The 27,865-nt window shown below is 55.1% G+C and overlaps 1 protein-coding gene across 1 annotated transcript; it reads right to left on the bottom strand.

Annotated features, from left to right (window-relative positions):
* Positions 1–1,917: 1,917 nt before the first annotated feature.
* LOC103821369 (cullin-9-like) lies at positions 1,918–26,692 on the bottom strand. Its single transcript, XM_050972444.1, is given in 45 exon segments — positions 1,918–2,055; positions 2,057–2,143; positions 2,535–2,626; positions 2,805–2,938; positions 3,282–3,399; positions 4,660–4,770; positions 5,256–5,330; positions 5,521–5,614; positions 5,747–5,910; positions 6,008–6,172; positions 7,720–7,790; positions 7,793–7,859; positions 8,146–8,506; positions 8,599–8,843; positions 8,926–9,122; positions 9,572–9,689; positions 9,851–9,996; positions 10,113–10,278; positions 10,376–10,586; positions 10,887–11,044; positions 11,390–11,572; positions 12,009–12,124; positions 12,341–12,517; positions 12,597–12,730; positions 13,250–13,425; positions 13,512–13,607; positions 13,762–13,867; positions 14,042–14,213; positions 14,281–14,371; positions 14,536–14,763; positions 15,071–15,176; positions 15,569–15,800; positions 15,946–16,163; positions 16,302–16,495; positions 16,593–16,800; positions 17,061–17,262; positions 17,493–17,862; positions 18,342–18,532; positions 19,561–19,699; positions 22,395–22,828; positions 22,831–22,927; positions 23,295–23,449; positions 24,264–24,863; positions 26,261–26,322; positions 26,513–26,692. Coding segments are annotated over 43 exon segments (7,500 nt in total). The 5' UTR covers positions 24,850–24,863; positions 26,261–26,322; positions 26,513–26,692; the 3' UTR covers positions 1,918–1,946.
* Between the last annotated feature and the right edge of the window lie 1,173 nt (positions 26,693–27,865).

Consider the following 27,865-nt stretch of genomic DNA (forward strand, 5'->3'; position numbering starts at 1 on the left):
ACTGTTTTACTGATAAGAAATAATAAACACCGAGTCAGAACATGAACTAGCATCTGAAGTGAATCCAATCCAGACCCAGAGAAACCAAAACCAGAGCATGTGGTACAGGAATGACAACTGAAGAAGCACTTCTTGTTGTCCTTGACTCCTTGGCCAGTGCCAGGTAGGTACTTTGGCACAGTACAAACTGTCCTGTTTGTCCTAACACAGGTGTCCTACAGACTCAGGGAGGACAGAAACCTCTCACAGAGCAGGAGAGCAAGGTTTGCTTGTGATACTCAGCACAAACACTCCATGAGAGCAGAGATTCACAATCCTGACTCTGGGTTTTAAGCAGACATCCAGGAGACAGTGAAGGAGGAACTGCAGGCATGAGTCTCCACATAAGCAGCTAAGGCATCTAGGATGTTCTGCTCCATCCCCAACAACCTGGGAAATTCAGGTTGCTGCTGCAAGGACTGGTCACACTGGGGAAGACAAGGCTGTCTGGGCACCCCCACCACATCTCTCCACCAAGTGCCCCTGAGGAGAGGGCTCAGAGGTGTCACAGGGAGCCCACTGCCACATATGGGGAGCAGGGCTGGGATTTCCACCATGACAAGACTCTGCAGGCCTAGGAGCTACCAGCTGCAGGAAAGTGGAAAAATCAGCCTTCCCTCGTAGTCTGTCTGGCAGTTGCTCCGTGTCCAGCATCCCATAGGAACCCCACATCCCTTCCAGATGACATCCAAGGCCTAAGAGCCCTATATCTCCAAAAGAGCCCTCAAATCACCCCTCAAGCCCTGACAGCCGTCCCATATATGCCTTTTGCTGGGCACCAGACATCACCCCCTCCATCAACATGCAAGCATCCTGTCTTGCACCCGGTCCCACAAACACCAGCCCCACTACTCTCTATGGCCTGGTCCCCTTCCCTCTTCCCCACCACTCCTCACACCCTCTCTCACTGTTCCCTGAACTGCCCAGGAAGAAAAAGCCACTTTGCAGGGCAGACTGTGTGAGGATTCCAAACCCAACTCATTTGTGAGTTCTAGCTAATTTCAAAAATAACTTCTGGGATAAGCACATCCAGGTCACATCCTCACTTGATGTGATCCTCATCCTGCTCTCCCTACACTCACCTGTTTCCCAGACAACAAGAAGGCTTGTGCTAGAAGAAAACTGTTTATTTTTTTAAACAGAACTTTTTTTTCAACCCTTGCTCCTGGTTTTTTTTTTTTGGTTTTTGGGGTTTTTTTTGCAAAGATACAGTATTATCTGAACAACCTCTTCATATATATATATATATATATGTATATAAAATATATGTGTGTGCATATACTTATAAACCTAAACAATCCTGCAAACTTGTGTCACTCATAGTAGCCCTTCCTGCTTCATAACAGAGAAGAAAACTCCAACAAAGGGCAAAAATGCAGCTCCTCTCAACTAGAGGAACTGAACCACATCCATCTATGGCTGGAGAGAGTCCCACCAGCTCCAGCTGGAAGGCTTTGAGTGTTAATGTATCTTTTTACAGCATTTCTAGACACTGGCCATTGCTAGACAGTGCTGTGCTGGGACATGTGCCACCCTCCCCTGTGCCCAGCCCTTGGGGACAGCACACCAAGGACAAGGAGCAGCCCTTTAACAGGTGGCAAGTGGTCCTTACTCTGCAGGTGGGCTTTCTAACTCAATTAAATACCTACAGGCAGAACTGGAGACAACAGAAAAAGGCAAGGAGATGTCTTTCTGAGAAAGGTGGCCGCAGTAACACAGACCAGCTGCACAGAGCACGTTCCTGCATATTCAAGAGTCACTGAGCAAGAAACCTCCCAGAGGAAACATTTTGTTCCATCTGAGAGCTCCTCCCTGCCTTTGAGGAAAAACAGTAACACAAACTGGTTGAGAAAAAGTAGAGGCAGAGGTCCAAGGTGGCAAGGCTGGGTGACAGAACCCTTCTAGTGTTAGCTACGATAGCTATCATTATCATCAAAGTAAGAATCACAATCTGAATCATTATCTATCAAAAAGTTGTCTTCATCAAGGTCATCATCGTCATCAACATAGTCGTCCTTGCCACTGTGGATCATACTCCTCATCTTCAACCTCCTTGCCACCTTCATCTGTGTTGGGGGAGTCACACAGGAGGATACGGTTTTGCCTGTTGAGAAGGAGAGCATAAAAGCAGAGCATCAGCTGGGACCCAGCCCCACAACACCCTACTGTCATTGTCTCAGCATCCCCAGCCAAAGAAACTCAGGAGAGTCCAGGGAGAGCAACTCTCAAAACTGAGTCTGCCAGTGATGGAGCTTTCTTGATCACAGCTGCATACAAGCAGAGGTTTTGCTTGTTTCCCTACACCACTACATCATTTAAATTGCTACTTCAGGGGGAGGTAGCAATTTAACCGCAAAACCACAAAACAGGATGCAAGTAATCAGTGTTTGTCACTCACTCTTTTGTATGTCAGTGAGCACAGGGGAAAACTCTGCTCACCTGCTTTTTGTCTGCACTCACTCACCTTCCCCTGTTACCCCACTAAGAAAACTCACCCTGTGCATGCAAGGGCTGAAGCAGGCACATTTGCAAGTTTCAACTTTTGCTGAACAGCATCCCCTGAAGTCTGGAGCCCAACATGGAAATCCTGTTAGCAGGAAAGAACAGCCAAAAGAGACAGAAACAGTGTGTAATTCGGGGTGTATTTTGTGCTGCAAACCCTTTCCTTGCACACACACAGTCCTGAGTCTATCCCCTCAGCTGATCAAGCCCTTTAGTTTGCCCACAAGAGCAAGCCAAGGCACAAGCAGCCACATGGCCCTCACCTGTGTGGAGTGCCAGAGAATTGCAAAGAGACGCTCCTTGATCTGATGCACCAACTCCAAACCCGTGTGGACGTGCTCTGCTTTCAGTAGCTGAAGAGAAGTGGCCAGGTCCTGGTACTGCAGCAGGGTTTCCTCTGCAAGTCAAGGCCAACAAAGTCATGCTGCATGCCACACTTGAGTAGAGACCAAATCCTTGGCTCTGATTATGAAGCCAGCCATAGCTGCTTAGATCTCCTGTGCAAATGCATCCCTCTTTCAGAACAGAACATGTTGCTCATTGCTGCACCAATCTCCTCTGGCAGCCAAACTGCTCCAGTGGACTTCCTCAGAAATGACATCAAGAAGGCAAGGACTGGACTGGGAAAAGTGAGGCCAGTTGGGTGCTGGTATATATGCTATCACCCCACTACTGAGCTGCTGCTCTTTGACTACAGCTAGAAATGCTAGTCACAACTTCAGGGAGGCTGCAGGACTTACCCAGAAGGATCTGCAGAGCATTAGTGAGCATCTCCAGGCACTCAGTCTGCTGTTCCACAATATCCATGCTCTCAGTGTCCTGGTTATAGTAGCTGTACACACAGGAGTAGGCCAGCACCTGGAAAGGTATAGATCATTTTGTTAAGCACCCTCTTTCAGCTTCAGAGTGGGCAAAAAGGGAGCAGCCTCAAACCCCTCCAGATCTCATTATTATCAGTGACCCATTATGACAAGCGACAGCAGTGCCAGGCTAACTCAAGCTACTGGCAGGATTGGAAATGAATGTGCAATTATTTTATATTGAAGTCTAAAATAATTGATTTTTCCCAACTGCAAACCATCACAAGGACACAGATTGTAAATGCTTAACAAGTGTGACTGACCAGCAGGCAAAGAGTCAAACCCATCAGCACACAGGACCAGGCAATGCTGGGCAGCCCAGGCTGAACAAAAGTGGCAGTGAACAAAGAGAATGGAGCTCAAAGGGAAGCAAGCATGGTGCTGTACAGCACCAAGAGCCCACAACAAAGGCATTTCAACAAGTGGCAAACTCCAGTTACGAATTAACGACCCCTAAAGCCATATAGGCACCCAGCAGGGAATGAGATCACTGTTTCCATTTAAAGAAATGAGCCAGAAAATTCAGTAGCAGCAACAACAAGCAACAGTGATATGTACCCCAGAAAACTGAGGGGCTACCACACTGAGAAGACAAAATAGGGTCAGGCACCCTTGTCCCACATGCCTCTCTCAAAATCAAGCCTACCTGCACAACTAAGGTGTATATGCAAAGTCAGTACTGCAAAGACAATTCCCATCTCCTGCCAATGTTCCAGGACAGAGCAGGCATTACAGACCTAAAGTGTCACAGGCTTACTGCACACACAAAGTGGCTGCACCACAAACCTTTTTTAATGTGGCTATGAGGACATGCAGTGGGTAACTCATTGCTCCCAAAATATCTACAGTTCATGAAATGAAGTTAAGAAAAGAAAATCATAACACAAGCATCAAGAGGAACTTCCTGACTGTGACACAGCATCAGGAGAGCTTTAAAAGTACCTTCACTGGGGCATTTCTAATAGGAATGGACCAAACCCAGTGGATGAAAACCCTAAATATTGACTTTGTGTTGATTCCATGGTGTCAACTTGAGCTGAGCTCCAAATCCTATGACTTGACTGTAAGGAACACTGCAAACAGAGCTCAACTCAGACTCAAAGCAGGGAAGGGCAAACATGAGCTATTCCCCTGTCCTGATGCTACTCCTTCCCTCAAGCTTTCTCTGTCTCCTTTTTGGAAAAGAGCAAGGTTGGTGTCTCCTCACACCAGCAGAATTAAGTCTAAACCTCAGCAAGACTATACTATTCAGCCTTACCTTCCGTGCCTGTTCTAGCACTTTGCAGGCATCAAGAACAAAGTTTAAGTTCCTAATTTTTGGCATCTCTCTGATGGAAGAAATGCTGTTCCTCAGACTTACAGCAAATTCCTGCAAAAACCAAAGGGGGAGGGAAAGAGTCAACGTCACTGTCAAGCTCCACAAGACTGAAAAAACAGCACCTTCCACACAAGTAATTGCTAAGCATTCTGAAGTGCCATCCCAGAAGATGCAGGCAGCAGAAGAGCATTTAATGCATCCAACTATAACATTTCTACTGTGCCATCACTTCAACTTTTTACAGCACCTCAGCTCTGAGCAGAGCTCAGCCTTCAGTCACCATTGCTTCCAACTCCTGCACCACTCTGAGCCCCTCAACACCACAAGTCAGGTGCTCAGTTTCCACAACAGACTGGATAGAAGAAAATAGCCAAGGACTGCTCCTTAATGTCAGAACCAGGGCAAAGTGATCATCCAGTGATCCCAGCCTGGATGTGAAGCCTGCTTCTAAGCAGAGAAGACACTGACACAACAGGAAGTGCCCTGCTCACCAGGGCTGAGCAGCAGTCAGCATCTGCAGAGGAAGGAGGCCTTACCCTTGCATGGTGATGAAAGGTGCATCTCTCATTGTAATCCTGGAAACGCTTCTCCTGACAAGCTGCTTTACTCACCTGAAAGGAAAGGTACAGGAACTTGTAGCAATTTCCCTCGAGTACCAGGGCTACCTGGAAATGCCAGTGTTACTGGCAAATTCACAAAGTCCAGAGTAAAGGGCCCAAGTGGAGATCCTTACCATCTCTGAGAGGCTACAGGGGTCTCTGAACACAAGCATGAACCAAGGAGATACAGCAAACCACTCACCATAGCAGAGCAGTTGTAATAATCCTTGTGATTCGGCCTCCAGGGCTTGAGGCAGCGCCAGCAGAAGCCATGATTACACTTTGCACATGTCATACTGCAGAAAGACCATGGGAATCCCTCAGTCCTGACAGCCACTTGTCAGTTCCTGACAGTGCTCCCCTACACCACAGCCAGGGACTGTGCCACCCAGTCACAAACACAGTAGCAAACAAAATTGTATACTCACTGCAGGCACCCCTCATTTTTCTCTATCTGAGCCTGGCAGTTTGGGCAGTGCTTTGAAATGAGCTTAGCCAGGTGTTTACTTTGGGCTTCACTTGTCATTCCCTCATAGTATCCACCATCATCCACCCATCGAGACATGTGGCTGCAGCTGGCAGGATAATGGGCCTGAGGGACAGAGAAAGACAATCAGTCAACCACACGAAAGCAGAAGGGTGTGTGCCAAAACTAAGACAGTACAGCCTGTGATCCAGCTCAGCCTCACCTCTGGGAAGTTGCAGTTGAAGCAGGATATCCAGGAGCACTTGGAACAGGCTGCTCCATAACCAAGTCCATCCTTAAGGAGGATCTGATCACAGCCCTGAGGGTTGGTGCACCATGTCAGGTTGGAGCAACACTCAACAAAGCATCTGAGGAGAGCTTTTTCATACTGTAATGAGAAGCCAGGAAAGAGATTTAAGCCTGAGAAGCTGCATAGTTAGGCCTTAAAAGCAGTGTCTGGTGCTCTGGGTGCATCTCACCAAACAGCTGCTCACAACAAAAGAGCACTCAGTCAGTTTACCCCTCCATTCCTTTTGTGTTCATTTTTCTATCCCCACCATGTCATCTCTGGAAGCTGTTGCATTTCATAGAATTGCTGAGGCTGGAAGGCATTTCTGGAAATTAAAACCTGGTCCAACTTCTCCAGCTTAAAGCAGGATTGCTCAGGACTGTGTCCAGTTGAATTTTTGAATATACCAAAGCACAGAGACTACAAACCTCTCCACCCAAACTGGTACCATGTCTCACTACCCTTACTATTGGGGAAAAAAACCCAACCCCAACAAACAGTTTTCTTATGTTTAAATATAATTCCAGCATTAGATCTTCATGCAATAATCTAGTTATTTTGAGCTCAGGATTGGACCAGAGACCTCCACAGATTACTGCAACCCAAAATATTCTATGACTGTATGTGTGACTCTGCATCAGACATTAACACTCCAGCCACACCACTTACTGATCAGAAGGAAAACATAACATTTCAGTGACAGCATCAGAGCAACTTGTTAAAATTAGCTGCTATTTATGTCAACCTGCAATAATTATTTCTTTTATAAAACAGTCACAGCAACAGGCTACTAAATCCTGCCTTCAGACAGGTGTGACTATTGGATTTGCAAAGGCAGTAAGGACTAACTGTCCACATATATGCATTAATTCTCCAAACACTTTCTATAAAAAACAAGCCAAAAGATACAACTGTCAAACAGAGCAGTGGAAAAGAGACTGTTCTGCCCAGCAGTTAACAAAAAGAGTCAGTCATGTGACAGCTACAGCTCTGCCATTAGGTGGGGAGGGCATTCAGCCCTAAAAACTGAAAGAGCAGGAAAAGTATCTTCTGCTTTAGAACAAGCATCTACTGCTGTAGCCTAATGACCAAGCAGTAAGGTAAGCAGAGCTCAGAAAGCTTGGCTTAGATGCATCTGTAGACTCACACAGAGTGAAAATTAATCTGATGTGGCAATTCCTGCCATCTCCACAAAAACCAGAACTGCTCAAAGCCAGAGACCAATGGAAGAGAAAGGACATGGGGTCACTGATGCAGCAGTATAATGAAATTGCTCATGTTTTCATCTGGATTGTTGTTGTTGTTTTTGTTGTTGTTATTATACTGCTTCCAGCACACCAGTAGAGGATACTTGTCGTGAGCTGCTACCATGGCTCACATCTAGTCCTGAACTAATGATGTCCCTGAAATGTTGCTTGCTAGAGATATATTTAGAGGAAACACCACTGTGCTCTTTTGTTGTTATGCTTTCCTGAACAGCTGGCATTGCCCATAATCAGAGAAAACAGACAGAATCTGGCTGGCCACCATTATCACACTGCCAGCCTTGGTAACAGGAAGGGGAAAAGGAGCAACAAAATTATCTGACAGTGCTGATCAGGATGTAAGAGAGCTTGGACACCCAGCAGCCACCCCTCCTGCTTCACCTTGGCTATGATCTCCTCAGAGGACACGATGGAGTAGATAAAGGCTGTGGTGGGCTGAGCTCGGCACTCGATATGGGACAGGTGCAGTTGACAACCATGTTCTGCTCAATGCGAGTGGTGAGATATTCCTTCCAACAGGGCTGTCAGGGCACAAGAGCAGAGACCAGACATAAGCCAGGCTGTATGACCCTGGAAGCCCTCTCCACCCAGCATCCCACAGATCACAGGTAAGTACTCCAAAGCACAAAAGTGGGAACAGACAAACCAGGGAATGAAGGATCACAACAAAAAAGTGAGCTGAGGAAAGAGAATCTATAAGCTCTGAAAAATCCCCAGATAACACCTTCAGACAAAGAACAGCTGCTCCAAGTAGACAGTAGCAATAGCCTGTCAAGTAGCAGGAACCAAAGGCCCCAGGACCTTCACCTTGCAACAGTAGTGCATGCAGCAAAGGGTTGGTGGCTTCTCAGTGGGACACAGCTGATTCACACAGACTGGACAGTGGGTTCCAGGGCTTGGGGGAGGCTGGACATCCTGCACTTGCAGCCCTGAGGAGATGAGCAGGCCCTCACGGTTCTCCACATAGCAATGGATCAGGAAATCCACATTCCACCTACAGTGCATGAGGAGGTGATGAGCAACATCATCTGGTATGCTCAGAGTATCCTGGACCTGCTGTACTGTCTGGTTCATGAGCAGTTTTGCCTCCTCCGGACTGAGCGTGTGCCCCATTGACACCTGCAGCATTGCCAGGAGATTTTCTTCCGCCCTGTCTGTGCCAGGATACCTGACATGGAGAAATGTACCATGTTCACACAGGGTGGAGATGCACACCCCTCCACACCTGGTGACATGCACCCCTACCAATCTAGCCTGTACCTGCCGTCCTCCTCCAGAGATGCCTGGGCTGGCCTGCACTGCAAAGTCATCAGTGCTTGGCCGCCAAGAGGCATTGTGGATTCAGCAGAGATGTATTCCAAGACGTGAGGCCTCCCCTCCTGGCGCCGGAGGTAGCCCTGGTTCAGCAGGTGCAGGATGCAGGACAGCACATCCACGCTGTGGCAGCAGAAGCTCAGGAACTGCACCCCTGGACCCAGCTCACCCTTCTGACAGGCATCGATCACCTAGGGCAGCAAGGGAGCCCCAGTGCAGTGGCTGCAGCCCCCAGGCAGCCCCTGTGCTCCTTGTGACCCCTCCCCCCCATACCCTGAACACCAGGTTGTCGATGTGCAGCTGCTTCTCCCCCTTGAGGATGCGGGTGATGAGGCAGCACAGGATGTTCCTCTTCCTTTCCAGGGCGCTCACCTCGGCCCTCTCTGTCCGCAGATACCTCTGCTGGGGCAGCAGCCTCAGCTGGCGGCCAGAGCTCTGCGCCAGGGCTGCCTGGTTCAGCCGCAGTGCACCTGCAGCCAGCACCCAACCCGGGCTCAGCCAAGCTTGAGCTGGGCCCCGAAGGAGCCCCAGGAGACACGTGTGCCTGGGGGACCCAAGCTGGGCCTCCTGTGGCTGCCTGCACCACTGGCCACCCCAGTGCTGTCCCCCACGTGTGGCCCCAAGCCACAGCAATGAGGCACACGGCCCCTGGCGCAACCCGAGCCCACACACAGACGGAGCCCCATCCACCCACCCAGGCTGACCCAGGCCCTGTGCATGGCCCCAAGCCCCACCCCACACATCACCCCCAGCCCTACACTGCCCTCAGACCCCACCCTGACACACACACCTGTGCCCCCAGCACCAACACGTGGACCAAGCCTCCTCAACAGCTCTACGAGCTCCTGCACCCCTAAGCCCAGCACCCCCTCGGGGTTCAGGCCAGCCCCTCCCCTGGGTGCCCCAGCCCCACGCTCACCCCCTGGAGTGCAGCTCCCCACCAGGATGCCCTGGCCGTGGGTCAGCGGTGTCAGTGCGTGGTGCACCAGGTCAGCAGGGAGCCCCGTAGCCTGCAGCAAGGCCTCCACAGCCACCTCCTGCAGCACGGGGTGCGAGGGCAATGGCCAAGGCTCACTGGCCACAGGCCCTGCCTAAGAACGGGGTCCTGTGCCCCAAACACCGCTGGAGACCCCACCAGAAGGGAAGGGAGGACATGGCCCTGCCACACTCCAGCCTCCACTGTGGCTCCAGCCCCTACCTGGGCGTTGTTGAAGCACAGCAGGATGTACATCTGCAGCGTGGACACGTGCAGAACGCAGTCTCCAAACTGCAGCTCGGCGTGGCCCAGCCACGTCCACTGCAGCCGATGGGGCTTTGTGCACTCCCAGCCCAGCTGGCTCTGGCCTGCCAGGGACAGTGTCAGGGACAGGGACCAGCCCTGCCAGGCACTCCCAGCCCACTTCCACTTGTGCCTGAGCTGCCCTGGAGGGTCTGGGCACACTCCCAGCCACAGCACTCACTCTGCCGGCAGAAGTCAGCAAACTCATCCAGTGGGGAGCTCAGCAGTGCCGGGAAAAACCTCCCAGGGTTATCCATGTAACAGAGCGGGGAAACAGGCCAGCAGCGTGGGGACAGGGCCAGCACCTTCACCTCTGGCACATCTGCCACTGCAGCTGTTCCCAGCACCTGGGCACAGGGGCACGAGGGCAGCTCAAGTCAGGCTCTGGGATCCCACAAGAAAAGCCGGTGGCCTCCGGCCTCCCCACGGCCCCATCCCTCTCACCTCGTCCGGGCCCATGTCCAGCTCCAGCAGCCGCTTATCCTGCTCCTGCAGCCGGAAGAGGCAGAACTGCCGCTGGAGCTCCTCCGACTCGGCCAAGTTGCTCAGCATGTCTTGGGGAAAGCGGCTGGGGAAGCACAGCCCGATCTGCTCCACGATGCCTTCTTCCAGCCAGGATGGCCCTTGTGTCAGGAGCCGGTCCCCCAGGTAGAGTCTGCCATGGCCACCAGCTTCAGTCAGAGCTGGGCCCGAGCCCTGTGGCCATCAGCCACCCACCGGGAGACAGCCACAGGTCCGAGCCTGGCCTCACCCCATGGCACACGGGCCTGGCAGAACACACGTGTCCCCTCCCTGTCCCCAGCAGGGAATGTGATTCCCCACGGGTCCTCCACACTCCATGATCCCGTAAAAGCAAAGCGGGAGCACTGCTGCCACAGCAGGCCAAGCTCCCCCAGCACACCAGGCCACGCTGCAGCAGGAGGCCCCTGGCTCTGGGGAGACACAGCAGCCTCACCTGTAGAAGTGTTCAAAGTTGTGGGCAAACTCCAGGCCACTGAAGACGACAAAGGGCTCCAGGAACTGCTGCAGCCGCTCCAGAGGCCCCGTGCTGCCCGCAGCCCTGCGGAGCTCCTGGATCTGCACGTCGAGGTAGCGGGCAAACTGCTCGCTCACCTGCAAGGGACAGGGCTGGCTGCAGACAGGACTCACCAGGTGCCCACAGGGCTGGGCTGGGGGAATGTCCCTACAGGGAGCAGCCAGGAAACTCTGGCACTGCCGGGCAGGGGCTGAGAGTGCCCAGGCACCAGCCCAAGGCCGGAGTGCGCCAGGGCTGAGCCCACACTGGGATGAGCACCATGCACCTGAGCTGGGCACCACCCGGGGTGCCAGGGCAGGGCTCTGTGGCTCAGGGGGGAACAGGACACCACCCACCCAGAGCTTGCCCCAGTGCCGTGGGCCAGGGCAGCCCCACAGCCCCTGCCCAGGGCACGGCACCGGGGCCACGCTCCCTTGACTCACGTGCAGGGAGGTCAGGAAGGAGAGCTGCAGCAAAGCCCCCGCAAAGCCCTGGCCCAGGGCCAGCATGAAGGCGGCCTGCTGCCCAAAGAGCTCCTCAGTGGCCCCGCGCAGGCGCTGGTACAGCCGGCAGTAGCGCTCCGCAAGGTCCGGCGCCTGCCCCGCCGCCTCCAGGAACTGCTGCACCTGCGGGAGCAGCATGAGGGCTGAGCCCCAGCAGGATGTGCCCCTCAGAACATCCCGGGCCCTGCCCTGCCAGCACCAGCTGCCCGGCTCCCCGGGACTCGGGGCCCTGCTGCTGCGGGGCTGCCAAGGTGGGAGTGCAGCTCTGAGGGCTGGCCAGGGGCTGTGGGGGCGCTACGGAGACACAGCAGCAGCCCAGCAGGAATAACTGCCCGACACAGGACCTGTCTCCTGGCCTGGCTGACACTCAAGCCACACCACGGAGGCAAGTGCAGCAGGGCTCTCCCCACATCACTCCAGGCTCTGTGGAGGCCAGGTACAGCCCTGTGCCTTCCCCATGCTCCCAGGGCACTGCCAGACCCCACTCCCTGCTCCAACCACCCAGGGAAGGTCCCACACCCCTCCAGTCAAGCCCCCCAGTCAGCCCTCCAAGCTCTACCTGCTGCTGCACCACACCACGCCAGCACTGCGAGATTCCCCACTGGCCTCTTGATTTCTCTACCACCACCTTTGCAGTCCTGGCCGGCACCTCCTTGTTTTTCCCCTCCTTCCCACCTGCCAAGGGTCAACCTCAGGCTCAGAATGGCTCCCTGGGCAGACCCCACACACTGACCTGCCAGAGCAGGGCTGAGGCATGGCCACTGCTGGGGCATGACCACAAGCCTTCCCCAGCTCAGGAGCCTCTGTGCCATAGGATGCTCCCCAGAGGAGCCCCACGGCCACAGCCTGGCATTCTGGAGCAGCCCCAGGGCAGGGCAGCCCCTGGCTCACCAGCTGCTCGGGTCTCCTCTGGCTCAGGGCCGCCGGGGTCCACGTGCACCAGGAGCTGGGTCAGGCGCCGCACGCAGGAACCAAAGGCAGCTCTGCCTCCTGGGGCACGGCGGGGCAGCTCCACGCTCTCCAGGTACTCACTCAGCAGCCAGGCCAGGGCACTGACACCATCAGGGTCTGTGAGGCCAACCAGACTCAGAGCCGGGTGCCTCTGCCCAGGGCACGGCTCGGCTGGGTCCCGGAGAGCGCAGCCTACCTGGGCTGGTGATGCTCTGCACCAAGGGGTTCACCAGGGCCTCCCAGAATGTCCTGCCCAGTGCCCGGGCTGCCTCGTCGTTGGGAAGGAAGCGGTTGGCAAAGCCCTGCTCGTGCTGCAGCGCCCGGTTCAGTCTGCAACAGCGAGTGGGCAGCGCTCGGTGCCAGGGGCTGGAGAACCCCCATGGGAAAGCAGAGCGCAGTGCTGGCTCCCCGCTCTGCCCTTTGCCAAGGCACGATGGCTCGCTGGCCCCACTAGCCCCCAGCAGCCAGGGAGGGCCCCTTGCTGTCTCTAGGGCCTGCCTCCCAATGGCCCTTGGGGCCCTCACAGCCCCTGCCAAATGGGGGCTGTGCAGTGCCTGTGGCCACAAGATCCTGCTGTGCCTGGCCAACCTCTGTCAGGATGTGCCAGCCCCTGGGGGGACCAGCATCCTCCTCTGGGGGGATAGCCCAGCTTAAACCCAGGCGACCCCAAGGTGGCCCTGGCCATTAAGAACCACTGGTGGCCAGGAAGGAGCAAGGGCCCCTTCCATCCAGGTAGCACAGCCAGCTGCTCCTTTCCCAGCCCTGCAGTCCCCTCACAGGCTGCCTGCCATGTCCCCCCCGTGCTCTGGGACACCAGGGATGCAATGCCACAGCCAGGACACCACTCACCTGCCAAAGAGCTGCAGCAGCCGCCCCCGGTCTCGGCAGATCTCCTGGCTCCAGGCATGAGCCCGAGCAGTGCAGGAGAGGAACGTCCGTCGGCACAGCTGCTCCCTGAAGATGGGCCAGAAGGTGGGCTTGGGACCCAGCACCTCGATGCCACGCACACGTGTGTCAATGCCACCCTAGGGGACAGCGGGACCCTCAGTTCCTCGGCTCAGCCCCGACGCCCCACAGTGCCCGCTCCCAGGCCCAGCCCCTGCTCCCTTACCTGCTGGCACCGCTTCACCCGGATCTGGATGACGGGCCAGAAGCGGGTCATGTTCTCCAGCAGGATCACTCTGCTGTCCGAGGACAGGATGGTCACCTGCACGGAGGCACTGAGCCCTCAGCACGCCAGGCAGCCCAAGGAGGCTCCCACAGGGCAGCTCCTGCCATTCCCACCTCCCCGGGCCTCACACCACGGCCAGACCTGCACGGGGCATAGCAAGGAGCAGCCCGCCACTCCCATGGGGACTCACCGCATTGAGCTCCGTCCTGATGGTGGCAGGGCTGTCCCCGCCCAGCACCACCACCCGCGATGGCATATAGCTGGAGTCCTCGCTGGCCACCAGCATGCTCAGCTCCCTGCAGCACAGCAAACACGGGGCTGCCCAGCCATCCCTGCCTCCCTGGTGGCACCTGGTGGCACCACACCCTGACGGCCACATCCCGCTGGCTCCAGGACAGAGCCACTGTGGCAGGGCTGGCACAGATCCCCAAAGCCCTCTCCTCCACACAGCCCTGCCGGCCCAGCCCCACCTGATCACCACTCCACACTGCATGTGCACAGTGATGAAGTGGGAGCCCGTGCTGCCGTTCGACTCCCAGTAGGTCCTGGGGTTCCTGTCCATGAGCTTGCTGGCCTGGTGCGAGTTGGAAGAGACCTGCACCTTCTCCCAGCACTTGTCCTCCTTCACCTCCATGCTGGAGCCTGTGGGCAGAGCACATGGAGCTTCCAGCCACCGAGCCTGGGGTCAGCTCCCCCCGCCTGCACTCACCTTGGCACAGGTTGTGCAGGAAGACATCAAAGAAGGGGATGCTGATGGGCTGGTGGCTCCGGCGGTGCTCCTCAATCTGTCCCAGCACCAGCTGTGGGGTGGGGCAAGGCTCTTACCAGCGGCTCCAGCTCCTCCTCCCCTCAGCCCCCGCAGGGCTGTGCCAGGCAGAGAGCACAAGGCTGTCCCTCAGCAGCAGGGACAGCCTGATGCCCCCAGACCCAAATCCCCAGCACAGCCGTGCCTCCCCAGGCCCACCTGCATGCAGCCAGCCAAGATGCTGCTCGTCAGCTTCTTGTAGAGGCTGGCGTACTTCTCACACTCCATCACCAGCTCCAGCAGGGCCGGCGTCAACGATGGCACCGTGCTGTGCTTTACCAGGGCCTTGGACAGAGCCTCGTGGGTGCCCACGTGGCACATCACCACCACACAGTCCTTGCTGGCACTGCCCAGGCGGTGCAGGAAGCCAACGACCTCCTGCAGCACCTACCGAGACACAGCCATGAGCAGACAGGGCACTGCTGGCAACTTCCCAGGACCTCCCAGCAGCCGGAGCTGCAGCTCCATTCCCATCATCCCAGCCCACCAGCACCCACCAGAGCCTGGCCAGGCACAGCCAGACTGTGCATGTGGCCACCAGGACACAGACACGGCCAGGACAGCCGCTCCCCACCTCTCCCAGGGCCTGGGACACAAGGCCAGGCTGCCACCAGTGGCGCCCGGCTTGCCCAGCCCGGCTGAAGCACAGCCAGCACAGCCACCCTGCCTGCCACTAGTCCCAGGGCCCCCTCACCTCCCAGCTGCTGCTGTGGGTGATCAGGAGGGACACACAGGGCTCCACACACTCATGCCAGGGCAGCACATCCTCCTGGTAACTGTCCAGGAACTTGTTCAGGATCCTGGGTGACAAAGGAGGCCTGCTCAGGCCAGGGCACAGGGACAGCAGTGCTACAGGCAGCCCTGCTTCCCTGCCCCACCTGGAAGGCACCTCTCAGGGACTGGGAACTGAGGCTCCCCTGGTACCTTGCATGCCCCACCAGCACCCAGGCATGTCCTCTGCTGCCCCTGCATGTCCCCACCAGCACCCAGGCACAGCTGCTGTGGCCCCACGTGGCCCTGTGCACCAGCACACCAACTGGCACCAGCCTATGTGCTGGGGTGAGCCTGCCCCCAGTGAAGAACACCCCCACCAGGACCCACAAACATGCACTGGGTCTCCCCGCCATGACCCCCCAGCACTCACACACCTCAAGAGGGGGTCCCAGACCCTCCTCAGTCACCCTGCACACACCTGAGGATGCTCAGGCTCACAGCCTTCTCTGTCCCCAGCAGCTCCAAGCTGCGCAGCAACAGCCTGAAGCAGCTCTGGTCCTGCAGCAGCTGGGCCACCTGGCCAGAGGGAACGGGGCCTTGGCTGCACAGCTGCCGCTCCAGGGCCACCACCACCTCCTTGGACAGGAAGCCATCATCCAGGCCACCCAGCAGCATCTGCACGCCCTTCGGGTCCAGCAGGACCTCTCTGCCTGCCATGACAAGGACACGTGAGCCCAGCCCAGGCGCTCCCTCGAGCGGCAGCAGCCCCTCAGGGTGCTCTGCCCTGTCGGGCCAGGCACTCCTGCCCATGGCACCCGCGGGGCCGTGGCACGGGCAGGGTGGGCAGGGCGGTACCTGCTGCCTCCGGGCCCAGGGGCAGCCCGTGCTCTGCCAGGCGATTGATGGCGCTGAGGGCCAGCACTGCCTGGGGGCAGCCGCTGCTCTGCCTGGCCCTCCAGCAGCTCTGCAGCACCGCCAGGAGATCGCAGCTCGCCAGCTGCTCCGCCAGGCCCCGGTGCCCATCCATCAGCATGTTCACCACCAGCAGGCCGTTCTGCACCCCTGAGGAGCACCTGCAGGGACACAGCCGTGCCACTTTCCTCCCCCAGGCACAGAGCCTCCCCTGTACCCACAAGCCACCTGCCCGCCCTGCCCACCCTTCCCCCTGCAGATTCCCTCAACCGCAGCCGCTCTCCACGCTCTGCCCCTACCCTGGGACCCTCTGCATGGTGCTCAGGGCAGCAGGGATGCTACTCAGCAGGCTGGCAGAGCCCTTGCTGGAGGCAGAGCCGATGCTGGCAAAGATCTCCCGCATCATCTGAGCGTCGCCGTGGTTCCAGGGCAAGCACTTCCCACCGGCACCTCCCGGCTCGGCGTCCGCAGCTCCCACCAGCACCTTCAGCGCCTGCGAGGACGAGAGCAGTGCACAGGGCAGCGGCCCCTCCACCCTGCCCGGGCAGCCCATGCTGCCCTGCCCACCCCAGCGTGCCCCGGGCACTCACCGCCAGCCCGGCCTGCTGCACCAGGGCGGAGCAGCTGTGCTGCTGCATGCAGGCCAGCACGGCCCGCACGCCGCCCTCCGTGGCAAAGGGCACGCGCCACTCGTACCGGGCCAGCAGCACGGCCAGCAGCCGCAGCGTCACCGCCACCAGCGCCTTCTCCGCCACCTCCCTGCTCAGCAGCTCCACTGACACCTGCACCAGCTTCTCCCTGCATGGCACAGGACACCTCAGGCAGAGGCTCCCTGGGCCCTGACAGCCACCTCCTCCCTGCCCATGCTGCAGCTGGGACAGCCCTGCCATAGAGCCTGCCTGGGACAAAGGGACACAAAATCCATCCTTCCTCTCGCATATACCACCCTCCACACTCCTGCTGCCACCTCCCGCCCATCCAGCTCAGCACCGTCCCCAACCCTGCCCACAGGGCCCTCCCCAGGCAGCAGGAGGGGTGTGCAGCACCCCAGCACTCACCCAGCACTCCCCATGCCCAGCCCGCCCTGGGCTGTGCCCGCTTGCTGCTCCAACTTGGGCTCCTCCTCCAGCATCTCCAGGATGTGCTTGAGCCCAGCTAAGCGCAGCCCCACCGCTGAGCTGCTGCTCTGGATCACGTCCACCACAGCTGCAACCTTGGCCAGCGAGCCGCTCTCACTCAGCCCCTTGGAGCTGCCCAGTGCTGGCCGGAGGGACGGAGCCGTCAGGGCAGCGGTGACACCTCCCGGGTGTGTGGCACCTCCAGCGGCTCCCAGGGTGCCACACACCCACACACCCAGCACCCACAGGCACCCCCACCTCAGGCAGCCCTGGCTGCGTGGCCGCCATGCCCTGACCACAGTCCTCCCCTGTGGAGGCAGCACTGCCACTGCCAGCACCGTGCCTGTGCCCCAGCGTGTGGCAGGACATTACCTTGGCTCTGCTCCTCTGTCACCTCTGGCAAGAACAGCCCCTCCCTCTCCAAGAGCTCGTTGAACAGTTGGGAATCCGACCTCACTGCCACACCGCGGCCTTGGGGCGGCCCTGGGGCTGCACAAAGGTCTCCCTCCGCTGCCTTGGCCATCGTGCCTTCGGGGCCGGTGCTCCTGTCACCCTCTGAGGACACTGCGGGGCTCCCTCCACCATCCTGCTCTGCTCCCCTCCCGAGGAAGTGTCTGGCGTAGACATGGGAGCCACGCAGGTCACGCAGAGAGCTGCCCTGGCACCGCTGCTCCAGGACCTGCAGCACCTTCTGGGCCAGCTCCGCAGGCACCGACAGCTGCATCAGGGCTTCTTCATCCACCTCCGACAGCCACACCCATGGGGACAAGTTAATCTCGGGCTCGCCACGCACCCCACGGCCCCTGTGGCGGCCACTGGCACCACGGACAGAAAGGCTGCACCGCCAGAGCTGCCCAGGGCCACTCCCTACTGCCACCCTCCCCTGCCTGTCCCCAGCCCAACTTCCACCAGCCCACACCTCCCACCCGTGCTCACCACACAACTGCAACTGGCAGAATGACCCCACGGCCTTGCCTCACCTGACCAAACCTTGCTGGACTGTCACTCTTCAATCAGGGGTCACTGCCTTTCATCTCCACTCACTGCTCTGCTGGGCCAAGCTCTCCAAGCTTTCACCATCCCCACTCACCCTCCCATTTCTGCCCCGTTCAGGCTGGCCCTGCACAGCTCACACTTGCCATCTCCTCTGGGCCTGCTCCCTTCCCTAATGCTCCCTTTGCTCCTCCCTCCCATTTCCCTGCTGCAGGCACTGGCCCCTACCTGCTCTCCCAGGTGCTGCTGGATGAGACAGGTGATCTCTTTCTGCTCCTGTGCTTCCAGCTTCCTCACAAAGAAGAGCAGCTCCCACCACTCGGCACGGCTCAGGGTATCTGCAGCCTTGGGCAGCCGCTGCCCCAGGTAAGGCAGGGAGTACAGCCCCCCCAAGGGCTTGCACAGGAATGGCTGTGGAACTACAGGGGAGCAGAGCAAGGAAGGGCACTGTCAGCACTGCCAACTCCCCCATCCTCTGCTTTACACCCCACATTTCAATTCATACTCTAAGTGGGATATGATGCCTGGCAAGTTATACACAGAAGTGAAACAGAGCTCTTGCTTCTCCCAAAATCAGAAAGACCACAAAAAGGAGAAATCTAACTTAGTTTGTTTTAAGTTAGACTTTGCCCACTGACATGAAGTTAAGCCTTTAAATACAAGAGGTAGAAGCCATTTAAGAAACCATCTTTTCAACTGGCAATAAGAATAGTTTCAAAGTGTGCAATTTGCTGCTGACCTCATCAACATTCTCTCTTGCAGCCAGTAAATCCAAACCACTCTACACAAAAGATATTCTAGAAGGCCACAGCTGTGATAAAAGAGTTACTTTAATAGGTTTCCCTGGCTAAAATCATGTCAGACGCTGAACAAGAAAAGGGTATCTGAAGTCTGGATTCTGCCTTTCATTTTCTCCCAGTAGAAGGGCAATGTTAAATGTTCTAGGAGATGTTGCAGATGTCTTACGAAAACAGTTCATTAACACTTTAACACCTTGTTAAAAGCTCAACAGTATGAAGCTAAACAAATTGTTGCTATATTCATGCCTTTTAAAAACCCTTATTGCTTACTTAAGGGGACTTGAGTGCCCCTAAACAGATTTATCTCAGAGAAATTCTAAGAATTTCTAAGAGAAATTCACGTTTTGGCAGTTCAGTCAGTTAATTCAACCACAAAGTTTTGACTATTGCAGTTTAAATCAAATTTTATGCTTTTTATATCATTACTTTCATTATACATCTTGACAGAAGTCTAGGGTTCAAAAACACTCCATTCAATCACCAGCCATGCAGTTCCTTAACTAGCTTTACATGGTCACACAAACTAATAGTGCTTTCTAAACCCAGCCTGCTACTTGTGGTGTGTTTGGCCATATAAAGGTCACCACTCCTATCCCACAGGATAATCAGAAAGAAAGAGATAATACATACACACATCACAATCTCACCTGCGTCTAGACTGAAGCTCTTTCTCACACTGTATTCCTTTTCCTGAGCAGCAGGATCTTCCCACTGGTCCCCAAAGCCAACAATCTCCAGTATGTCCCACCGCACCCAGTAGGTCCGATCCGTTGAGTGTCGTAAAATCTGTGGGTGAAACAAATCCAGACAATCAGATTGCTCATTTGTTCTATCCTCTTGCTACATCTGTCCTCCCATTTCCCAAAGAAGTAGAAGACCACACAATTTTGGTACAGATTTCAGCACTCACATTGTCCAGTTTTGAGGCATACCATCTTTACTAACTTCTTGCCTTGGTTACATCTGGAGCTTTATTTAAAAAGAAAACACTAACTTTGCCTGCAATCACTACAGATCTCAGTACAGCAGCAGAGGCATGAGTGCATCCGGTTAATCACAGCTGTTCCAAAAGTGCCAAGCTGCAGGTGCCTTGGGAAAAGCAGACAAAGGACATAACCAACACTACCTCGAGGCAGATGAGCTGTATATGAAGTACCTCAGGGCACTTTTATAACCTTGGTCATTCATCAACCCTCTCAAACAGATTTTGGGCTCTTGATAAGCATGTCTCAAAGGCAGCAATTGTTTCCTCTGCTTTGTCCAAGTTACCTCTCAAAAATCAGGAGGACTTTTTATGGCTTTCCATACCATAGTGTTACATTTAACCTTCTGAGCAGGAGAACCCAGCAACAGCAAGTACAAATGTCAGTAGCTTTAAAAAAGAGCAGAAAAACTTATGGTTTGCCTGTTTCACTGAGCTCTTTTGGAGTTACACCAGTGCTATTATGAACCCATTGTGCTGGACAGATGAGATGCTGACAGACTTTGGGAAAGCACTGTATGGAAGGAAGTTGAGTTAGACTACACACAACACCAAATAGTCTTCAATGTATCTCTGACCTGAACTAGTTATGTACCAAATGCCATCTCAAAGGAGTCATGGAAAGATAGGGCTGCAGGACCAGACACAACAGTGAAAATCTTTCTTTGGAAAGGAAAGGAAAGCAACAGAAGTCAGAGAAACAAAGGAAAGATGACTGGCCCAATTGACATTCAGATTCGTTTTTGTTAATAGTGTGAGCCTTACAAATAACTTACTGAAAATAAGCCTGAATGGAGCAACTACAAATTCATTCAACCTAATTAAACAGAGAAATAGACAGAAGAGGGAACCCAAGGGTCCAACAGGACAAAGGGAATGGAAGCTAACAGTACACTTTAGCTCAACATTGAGCAAAAACCCTTTGAAATTTATGTCACTGGCAACAGGAGAAAATAATGAAAGGATCCTGGTGCTCTTTCCAAGTGCCCAGTTCATTAAGAGTAAAAACAAGTACAACTTCATAAGAAAAAGATGTCACAATTTTAGGAAAACACACATATTAGAAACCAAGATGTCTAAGGACAAAGAGAGAATCAGTATGAAATAGACTTCCTTTGCAAGTTATCTTTATGGAGTGGGTTATAAAAGATGTTTATAAACCACTTAAAAATAAGTGGTTTATAAGAGTAAGGAAAAAAATAAGATGCAAAGCAGTTATTCAGCTGAGGAGGACTAAACAGAAACATCACCAATGCATGGACCAGAACTAGAAAAGCCTTTTAACTGGGGTACATGGAAGACAGGGAGGTGATTACAGAAAACCAAGGGAGAGTCTTGCCCAGCCAACCTACTGGCCACCTATGATGGAGTGACAACATCAGTGGCCAAGGGAAGAGCTATGGCTGTCACCTTTCTGGACTTCTATAAAGCCTTTGACAGCAATCCCACATCCTACTCTTCAAATTGGAGAGAGATGGATTCAACAGATGGACTATTTAGTTCATGAGGAACTGATTGAATGGTCATTTTCAGAGGTCAACAGCTCAATGTCCAGCTGAAGATTAGTGACAAGTGGTGTCCCTCAGGGGTCTGTATGGGGACCAATATCATCTGGTATCCTCATCAGTGACAACAGTGAGATTGGCTGCACTCTCAGCACGTTTGCTGACAACACCAAGACAAGCAGTGCAGTTGACATGCCTGAGGGATGGGATGGCATCCAAAGGGACCTGGATGAACTCAAGAAGTGGGAACCTCATGAGATTTAACAAGGCCAAGTACAAGGTCCTGCACCTGGGTTGTGGCAAACCCCAGTACCACTCCAGGCTGGAGGACAAAGGGATTGAAAGCAGCCCTATGAAGGACTTAGCAGAACTGGTGGATGAAAAGCTGGACATGACCTGGCAATGTGCACTCAGAGACCAAAGAGCTAACCATATCCTGGGCTGCCACAGAAGCAGTGTGGCCAGCAGGTGAAGGGAGGTGATTCTGCCCCTCTGCCCTGCTCTGGTGAGACCCCCACCTGGAGAACTGCATCCAGCTCCGAAGACTTCAGTACAAGGCACAGACCTGTTGGAGCAGGCAAAGAGGAAGGCCACAAAAACAGCAAGAGGGATATGGAACACCTCTGCTATGAGGAAGCACTGAGAGAGTTGGGGTCGTTCAACCCAGAGAAGAGAAGGCTCCAGGGAAACCTTACAGTGACCTTTCAATACTAAGAGGGGGCTTGTAAGAAAGACGGGGACAGGCTTTTTTAGTAAGGCCTGTTTTAGAGGCTAAGAAATCTTAGTGGCATAACCCATACAAAACCAGACTAGCCTTCCATGCAACCCACCCCTCCAGCTCTGAAAGGCGAGTGTTTTGCTAGGACAGATGCAGACAGTGATACACATTAAGCCATGCCTATCGTCCAGCTACCTGCACATAAAGGCATCATTAGGAATTCAGCAGTCACTCCCCTCTGCCATTCCAGCCAGAAGAAGTCTCCCCATGTCCTACCTGTACTGTGCGTATGTTATCCGTGCTCTGGAGAAACTCGCCCTCCTCCCCAGCTCTGATGTCACCACAGTCCTCCAGCAAGCGCACCCGCATGCCACGCACCAGGTTTGCCCGCAAGTACTCCGTGTAGTCACTGCTGTCCGCAAAGTCTGATGCAGTCAGGAAGGTACAGCCCTGCTTCTTGTGAGGACCAGGATTTGAGGGCAACACAGGCTTTTGGGCAGCAGTGCTGGCTGGGGGCTTGTGCTGGAAGATGGAGCGGACAGGGCGAGGCTGCAGGTCCCGCTGGGGCAGCGGCTCTGCCTTGTGCCTGTGGCTCCAGCCCATCACGTGCACCAGCTCCGAGATGAGGTTTGCCATGGCCATGCTGAATTCAAACTCCTGCTTCACACGGCTCCTCTCCTCAGGGACAGGGCTGGGCACAGCACAGCCTGCTGCTCCTCTCCCTGCTCCACACCGCTGCTCAGCTTGTCCAGGAGAGAAGTCACACACAGGTAGCGCTTCACCAGGACAAACAGCTGCTTCCCAGGGATCTGCAACAAGCACAGCTCTCACGCTCAGCCTGCACAGCGCCTCCAGCCCCCAGCTCTCTAAGACACCAGCTCATTCCCAGGCAGGCTCCCGTGAGAGCTCCGGACCAGCTGGCAGCAGCACAGACCTCTCAGCCCACCCTCCCCTCCCTGCTCGCAGACCAGGCTCTCCAGGTGCCTCTGCACCAGCCCCAGCCTCTCACCAGGCCCAGGCCCTGTCCCAGCTCTCCCAACAGCCAGTCCTGCTCACCTGCCCGCCTTCAACTCCCCTCTTGCCCCAGACAAGGGTGCCGGCCCTGGCCCCCCGCTCCCACCCCTCCTGGCCCCTCACGCCCCGCAGGCCCAGCGCTGCTGGCGGGTCTGTCACCACCTGCGGGAGGTGAATCCCCTCGAAGGACATGCAGTGCTCTGCAGAGGACGTGATCTCAGCAAACAGCTCCAGCAAGGTGCAGCGACTGTCAAAGTCCATGTGCTGCTCAATGCCATCCTGCTGGCTCAGGGACAGCAGCACATAGGCCCAGATTCCTGCAACAACAACAAAAACTCTTCAGGCCCCAGAAACACAACCCATACCCACCCTCTCTGCCAGAGACAGAGCTGCAAGGAAGGAACAGCTTTGCTGCTCGGTGTCACCTGATCCACATTCTGTCCCTTCCTCTGGAGTGGCAACATTTTGCTCCACAGTATATTATTTCTACCCCTAACACTGAGAGGTGTATTATTTCTACCCCTAACGCTGAGAGATTCTCACAAAGCAGCCACTCCAAAGAACTGATTCCAGAACAGGGTCCCAGGGAAGAAAAGAAGTCAAGTTTTAACCTGAATCAGCCCCTCATCTGCCCCACTTCAGAGCTGCATGAACTCAGGCACAAGGACAGGGAAAGCCAGATCTCCTGTGGGATACACTACAACCAGCGGCCTTCCAGCTGCACCCAAGTCTCATCAGGCCAAGCCATGGCAGCTCCTCTTAAATGAGGACTAGCCTCTATCCAGGGCCTGAGGAAAGGCTCCCTGCCAAGAATAGGCCAGAGACTTTCCAACTGAAAGCTTGGAGCAGAGTCACCCCACACTCTGCCAATCTCCTTGGCCTAAGTCCTCCTAAGAGTTAATTAGCATCCCAGCTCAGAAACCTGGCAGGGGAAAGACTTTCTAACTCCAAGAGCAGTCCAGACAACTGCAACCATGGAAGTCCAGAAGATCCTGACTGATTCTTCCCCTTTTGCCAAGAAGCCCCGAGACACGCTGCTTCCCAGGCAGCAGCTCACCCCTCCCGAAGGCCTGGCACCTCCAGCCGCCCAGCAAGCCCTCCTCAATGGCACTGAGCAGGAGCAGCCCCCACCTGCATCGTGCGTCCCCAGAGCGCGCAGCATCTCGCCGGCACCGCGGCGGATCCGCTGCTCCCTGTGGCACAGCATGGCCGTCAGCAGCTCCAGGGCTCCCGCCTCCCTGAAGGTGCTTGCCAGGGAGCCGATGCTGGCGTAGGCGCCCAGCACGCGCACCGTGCTCAGGATGGAGCACTCGGGGGTCCCGGCCTCGGCCACCTGGCGCCTGGCTCGCTGCACCAGGCTCCTGACATCGGCCTTCATCTCCAGCAGCGAGGCTTCGTCCAGCGAGGCTTCGTCCAGCGAGGCTTCGTCCAGCGGGACATCCACGGACAACGGCCTCGTCTGGCCCAGCAGCGCCGGGCAGCTGGCGCGGACCTCTTCTGCAGACATCCACAGGGAGATGTTCTCTGCCTTGGTGTCTCCAGAGGAGGCACTGCTGCCTCCCGCCGCTCTCTCTTCCGAGCTAACAACGCTCCACCGGACCAGGTATTCCGGCCGCTCGTCGTGGCCTCGCCGCTGCCGGAGCAGCTTCTCTGGGTGGGCCTGCAGCTTGGGCCCCAGCTGCACGAGCAGGGTGCCATCGTGCTTCTCATTCACCATGGCAGCTGACGTGTCTGCAGAGACAGAGGGGAAGCGGGGTCAAGCTTTTATTTCTCAGCTGCATGCTGGGGAAAGTGTGAGCCAGCACTGACAGTAGAAATGGTCGTTGCACAGCTTTTGATCCTGAGATCCTACAGCCAGAATAAAGCTTTGAAGGAAAACCTCCTTTGCAGAGGCTCACATTCCCCTTCCAAGAAATTAAGAGAGCTTTCCATAAACAAAACCAGTTCCAAGCATTACTGGCACACATAGGAGGTTCTCCTCAATAAGGAAACTAACACAAAACATGAATGTGGCATTGTTCACAGGGGTCTTAGGATGAGGGAAGAGACAAGAATCTTGACTCCATGTTTCAGAAGGTTTGATTTTTTATTTTATCATGTATAATATATTAAAACTATACTAAGAGAATAGAGGAAAGTATTTCATTAGAAGGCTAAGCTAAGAATAGAAAAGGAATGAATAACAAAGGTTGTCTCTGACCGAGACAGTCTGGACAGGTGAACTGTGATTGGCCATTAATTAGCAACAACCAGATGAGACCAATCACAGATCTCCCTGTTGCATTCCACAGCAGCAGATAAGAATAGTTTACAGTTTGTTTCTGAAGCCTCTCAGCTTCTCAGGAGGGAAGAACATGTCGGTGACACATGAAGGCAAAATAGGCCCTTTTATAAAACAGCAAATAATGAAGAGAGATTTTAATCCTGTTCATATCCCTGCCACTGTCCACAACATGACCCTCACAAGTTGCTGCTTTTGCACTTCTGTCTTCCCTCTTCCTATTTCCCATCTATAACTGTTTAGAGTGTGAGTTTACCTAGAGCTCACAGTATTCTCACTGTGCATAGGGACCTTCCCATCACCAGGCCCTGAAGAAAATAATGAGCAGTTTCTCAGATCTAGTTCATACACATCAGATAAGATTCACTACCTGAAAGTCTCTCAGTATTTCCTCCATGCCCTCTTCTCAGAATTCTTAACCTTTTATCAATGGACAAATTCCACAGAACTAAAAGATTTCTACTCTCTGTTACCTGACTGCTCTGCATCTTAGGACCACAAAGAAGACACAGTGCTTCTCCGCTTTCATCCATGTAAAAAGCAGCATGGAAATAATTTGCTGTCCAAGACTGAGTGCCAGCAATCAGCAAGCCAGCTGCAGACAAAACCAGGGACTGAGTTCACCAAGGATTCCAGATCAGGCTGACAGGAAGGAGCTCAGCCTGGTGGCAGTGGGAAATGCTCCTACCACTCACACACACTGGAAGAGAAGCTGCGAAGCACGGTACCCGAGAAACAGTCAGTCCACGTTTAGCCAAAGAAGACACTAACCATCAAAGGCACATTAAAAACATTTTCCAAGTGCAGAGAGAAGCAGCCTGAACTCCCAAGACATTTATATACTTACCTTCGATTGTGCTGCCTTCCTTGGAATTTGCAGCCTGCCAGGTGGGAATCTTCTTGCAGCCTCTGTAATAAAAAGACCAAGTTATTCTGTGCTTTGTAGCAGTGATTAGATGCCACACCACAAGCCAAAGAATTGTTTTCCTTAAACGAGTTTGTGCAGCGCGCACACACACAGAGGACAGCTCGCACTGACGTGCTTGGAACACACGGGATTTCCCCCGGACCTTCCACCTATGCCGGGCCCTTCGCTCACCGCTGTCCCGCTGGCCTCGGAGCCACGGCGAGCCGGCAGGGCACAGCCGGGCACAGCCCAGCCCCGGTACGCGGGAGCCGACTCACCCCCGAGGCGGGAAGAAGGAAGCGGCCTTTGAGGGGCCGCTCCGACCCTGCCCGCGGCCCTGGAGCGGCCCCGGCGCCACTGGGAGGCGCCGGAAACGGCGCGCAGCTTCCTACGGGAGGCGGCGAGGGACACGGGAGTGGCGGGAGCTGCGCGTTCCGTGCCCGCGCGCCGCAGTGTCCCTGCCGTCCCTCAGAATCCCAGGATGGGGCAGGTTGGAAGAGACCACCGTGTGTCATCTGCTCCAAGCTGCCTGCTCAAGCAGGTCACCGCAGAGCACATGGTGCAGGATAGTGTCCAAATGGTTCTTAAATATCCCCAGTGAGGGAGACTCCACAGTCTCTCTGGGCACTCTGTCCCGGTGCTCGGGCACTGCACAGGGAAGTTCTTCCTCATGTTCAGGTGGAACTCCCTGAGCCTCAGCTCCTGCCCCACTGTCCCATTGCCCAGCACCCCGAGCAGAGCCTGGTCCGTGCTCTGGCTCCTCCTTGCAGGCACTGACAGACATTGATGAGGTTCCCCTCGGTGTCTCTGAGCAGGCCCAGCTCCCCCAGCCTCTCCTCAGAGCTGAGGTGCTCCAGTCCCTTCATCATCTTTGTCACCCTCTGCTGGACTCTCTCCAGGAGCTCCACCTTCTCTTGTCCTGAGGATCCCAGAACCGGGCACAGCACGCCAGACTGGCCTCACCCGGGCTGAGCAGAGGGGCAGGATCACCTCCCTGGACCTGCTGGCACTGCAATTCCTAATGCAGCCCAGGATTCCATTGGGAATGTGCCACAAGAGCGCTGCTGACTGTCCCACAGGGTCCCTAAGTTCCAGGCCTGAGCTGGCACCTGAGCCTGTCTATGGCTGTGGGTCACAAAGCTGCTGTTCCCCCACACCAGGAACGTGGTGAGTGGTGGAAAAAGATGAAAGATTGGAATATCTTCTGATTCCCCTGGCTAATGCTAGAAGTGAGAACAAATGGAAGTTGCAAGCTGAAGAAGGCACCTGTCAGAGCGAGCTGCTTTTTGGTAAGGTGGTAATGCTGTGCTGTGTGTTGGTACCATTTTTCTGGGGATTAATTGCCTTCATCTGGGCTGTAGCAGGATGGGTGGCAGGAAGGCTAAAAGCATGTCATGCCAGCACTAATGTTATTACTGCAAGTGCACTATTAATCGAGAATTAGAGTGCAGCAATATCAGGCCTCTGGCCCTGGGGTGGTTCCAGCCCTGCACCCACCCTGCTGGCTTCAGTGGCAGCTGTCCTGGCTCCCAGCAGGTTTGGGGC

Source organism: Serinus canaria, chromosome 3, assembly GCF_022539315.1.
Source record: "Serinus canaria isolate serCan28SL12 chromosome 3, serCan2020, whole genome shotgun sequence".
In the NCBI taxonomy this organism is placed as follows: Eukaryota; Metazoa; Chordata; class Aves; order Passeriformes; family Fringillidae; genus Serinus; species Serinus canaria.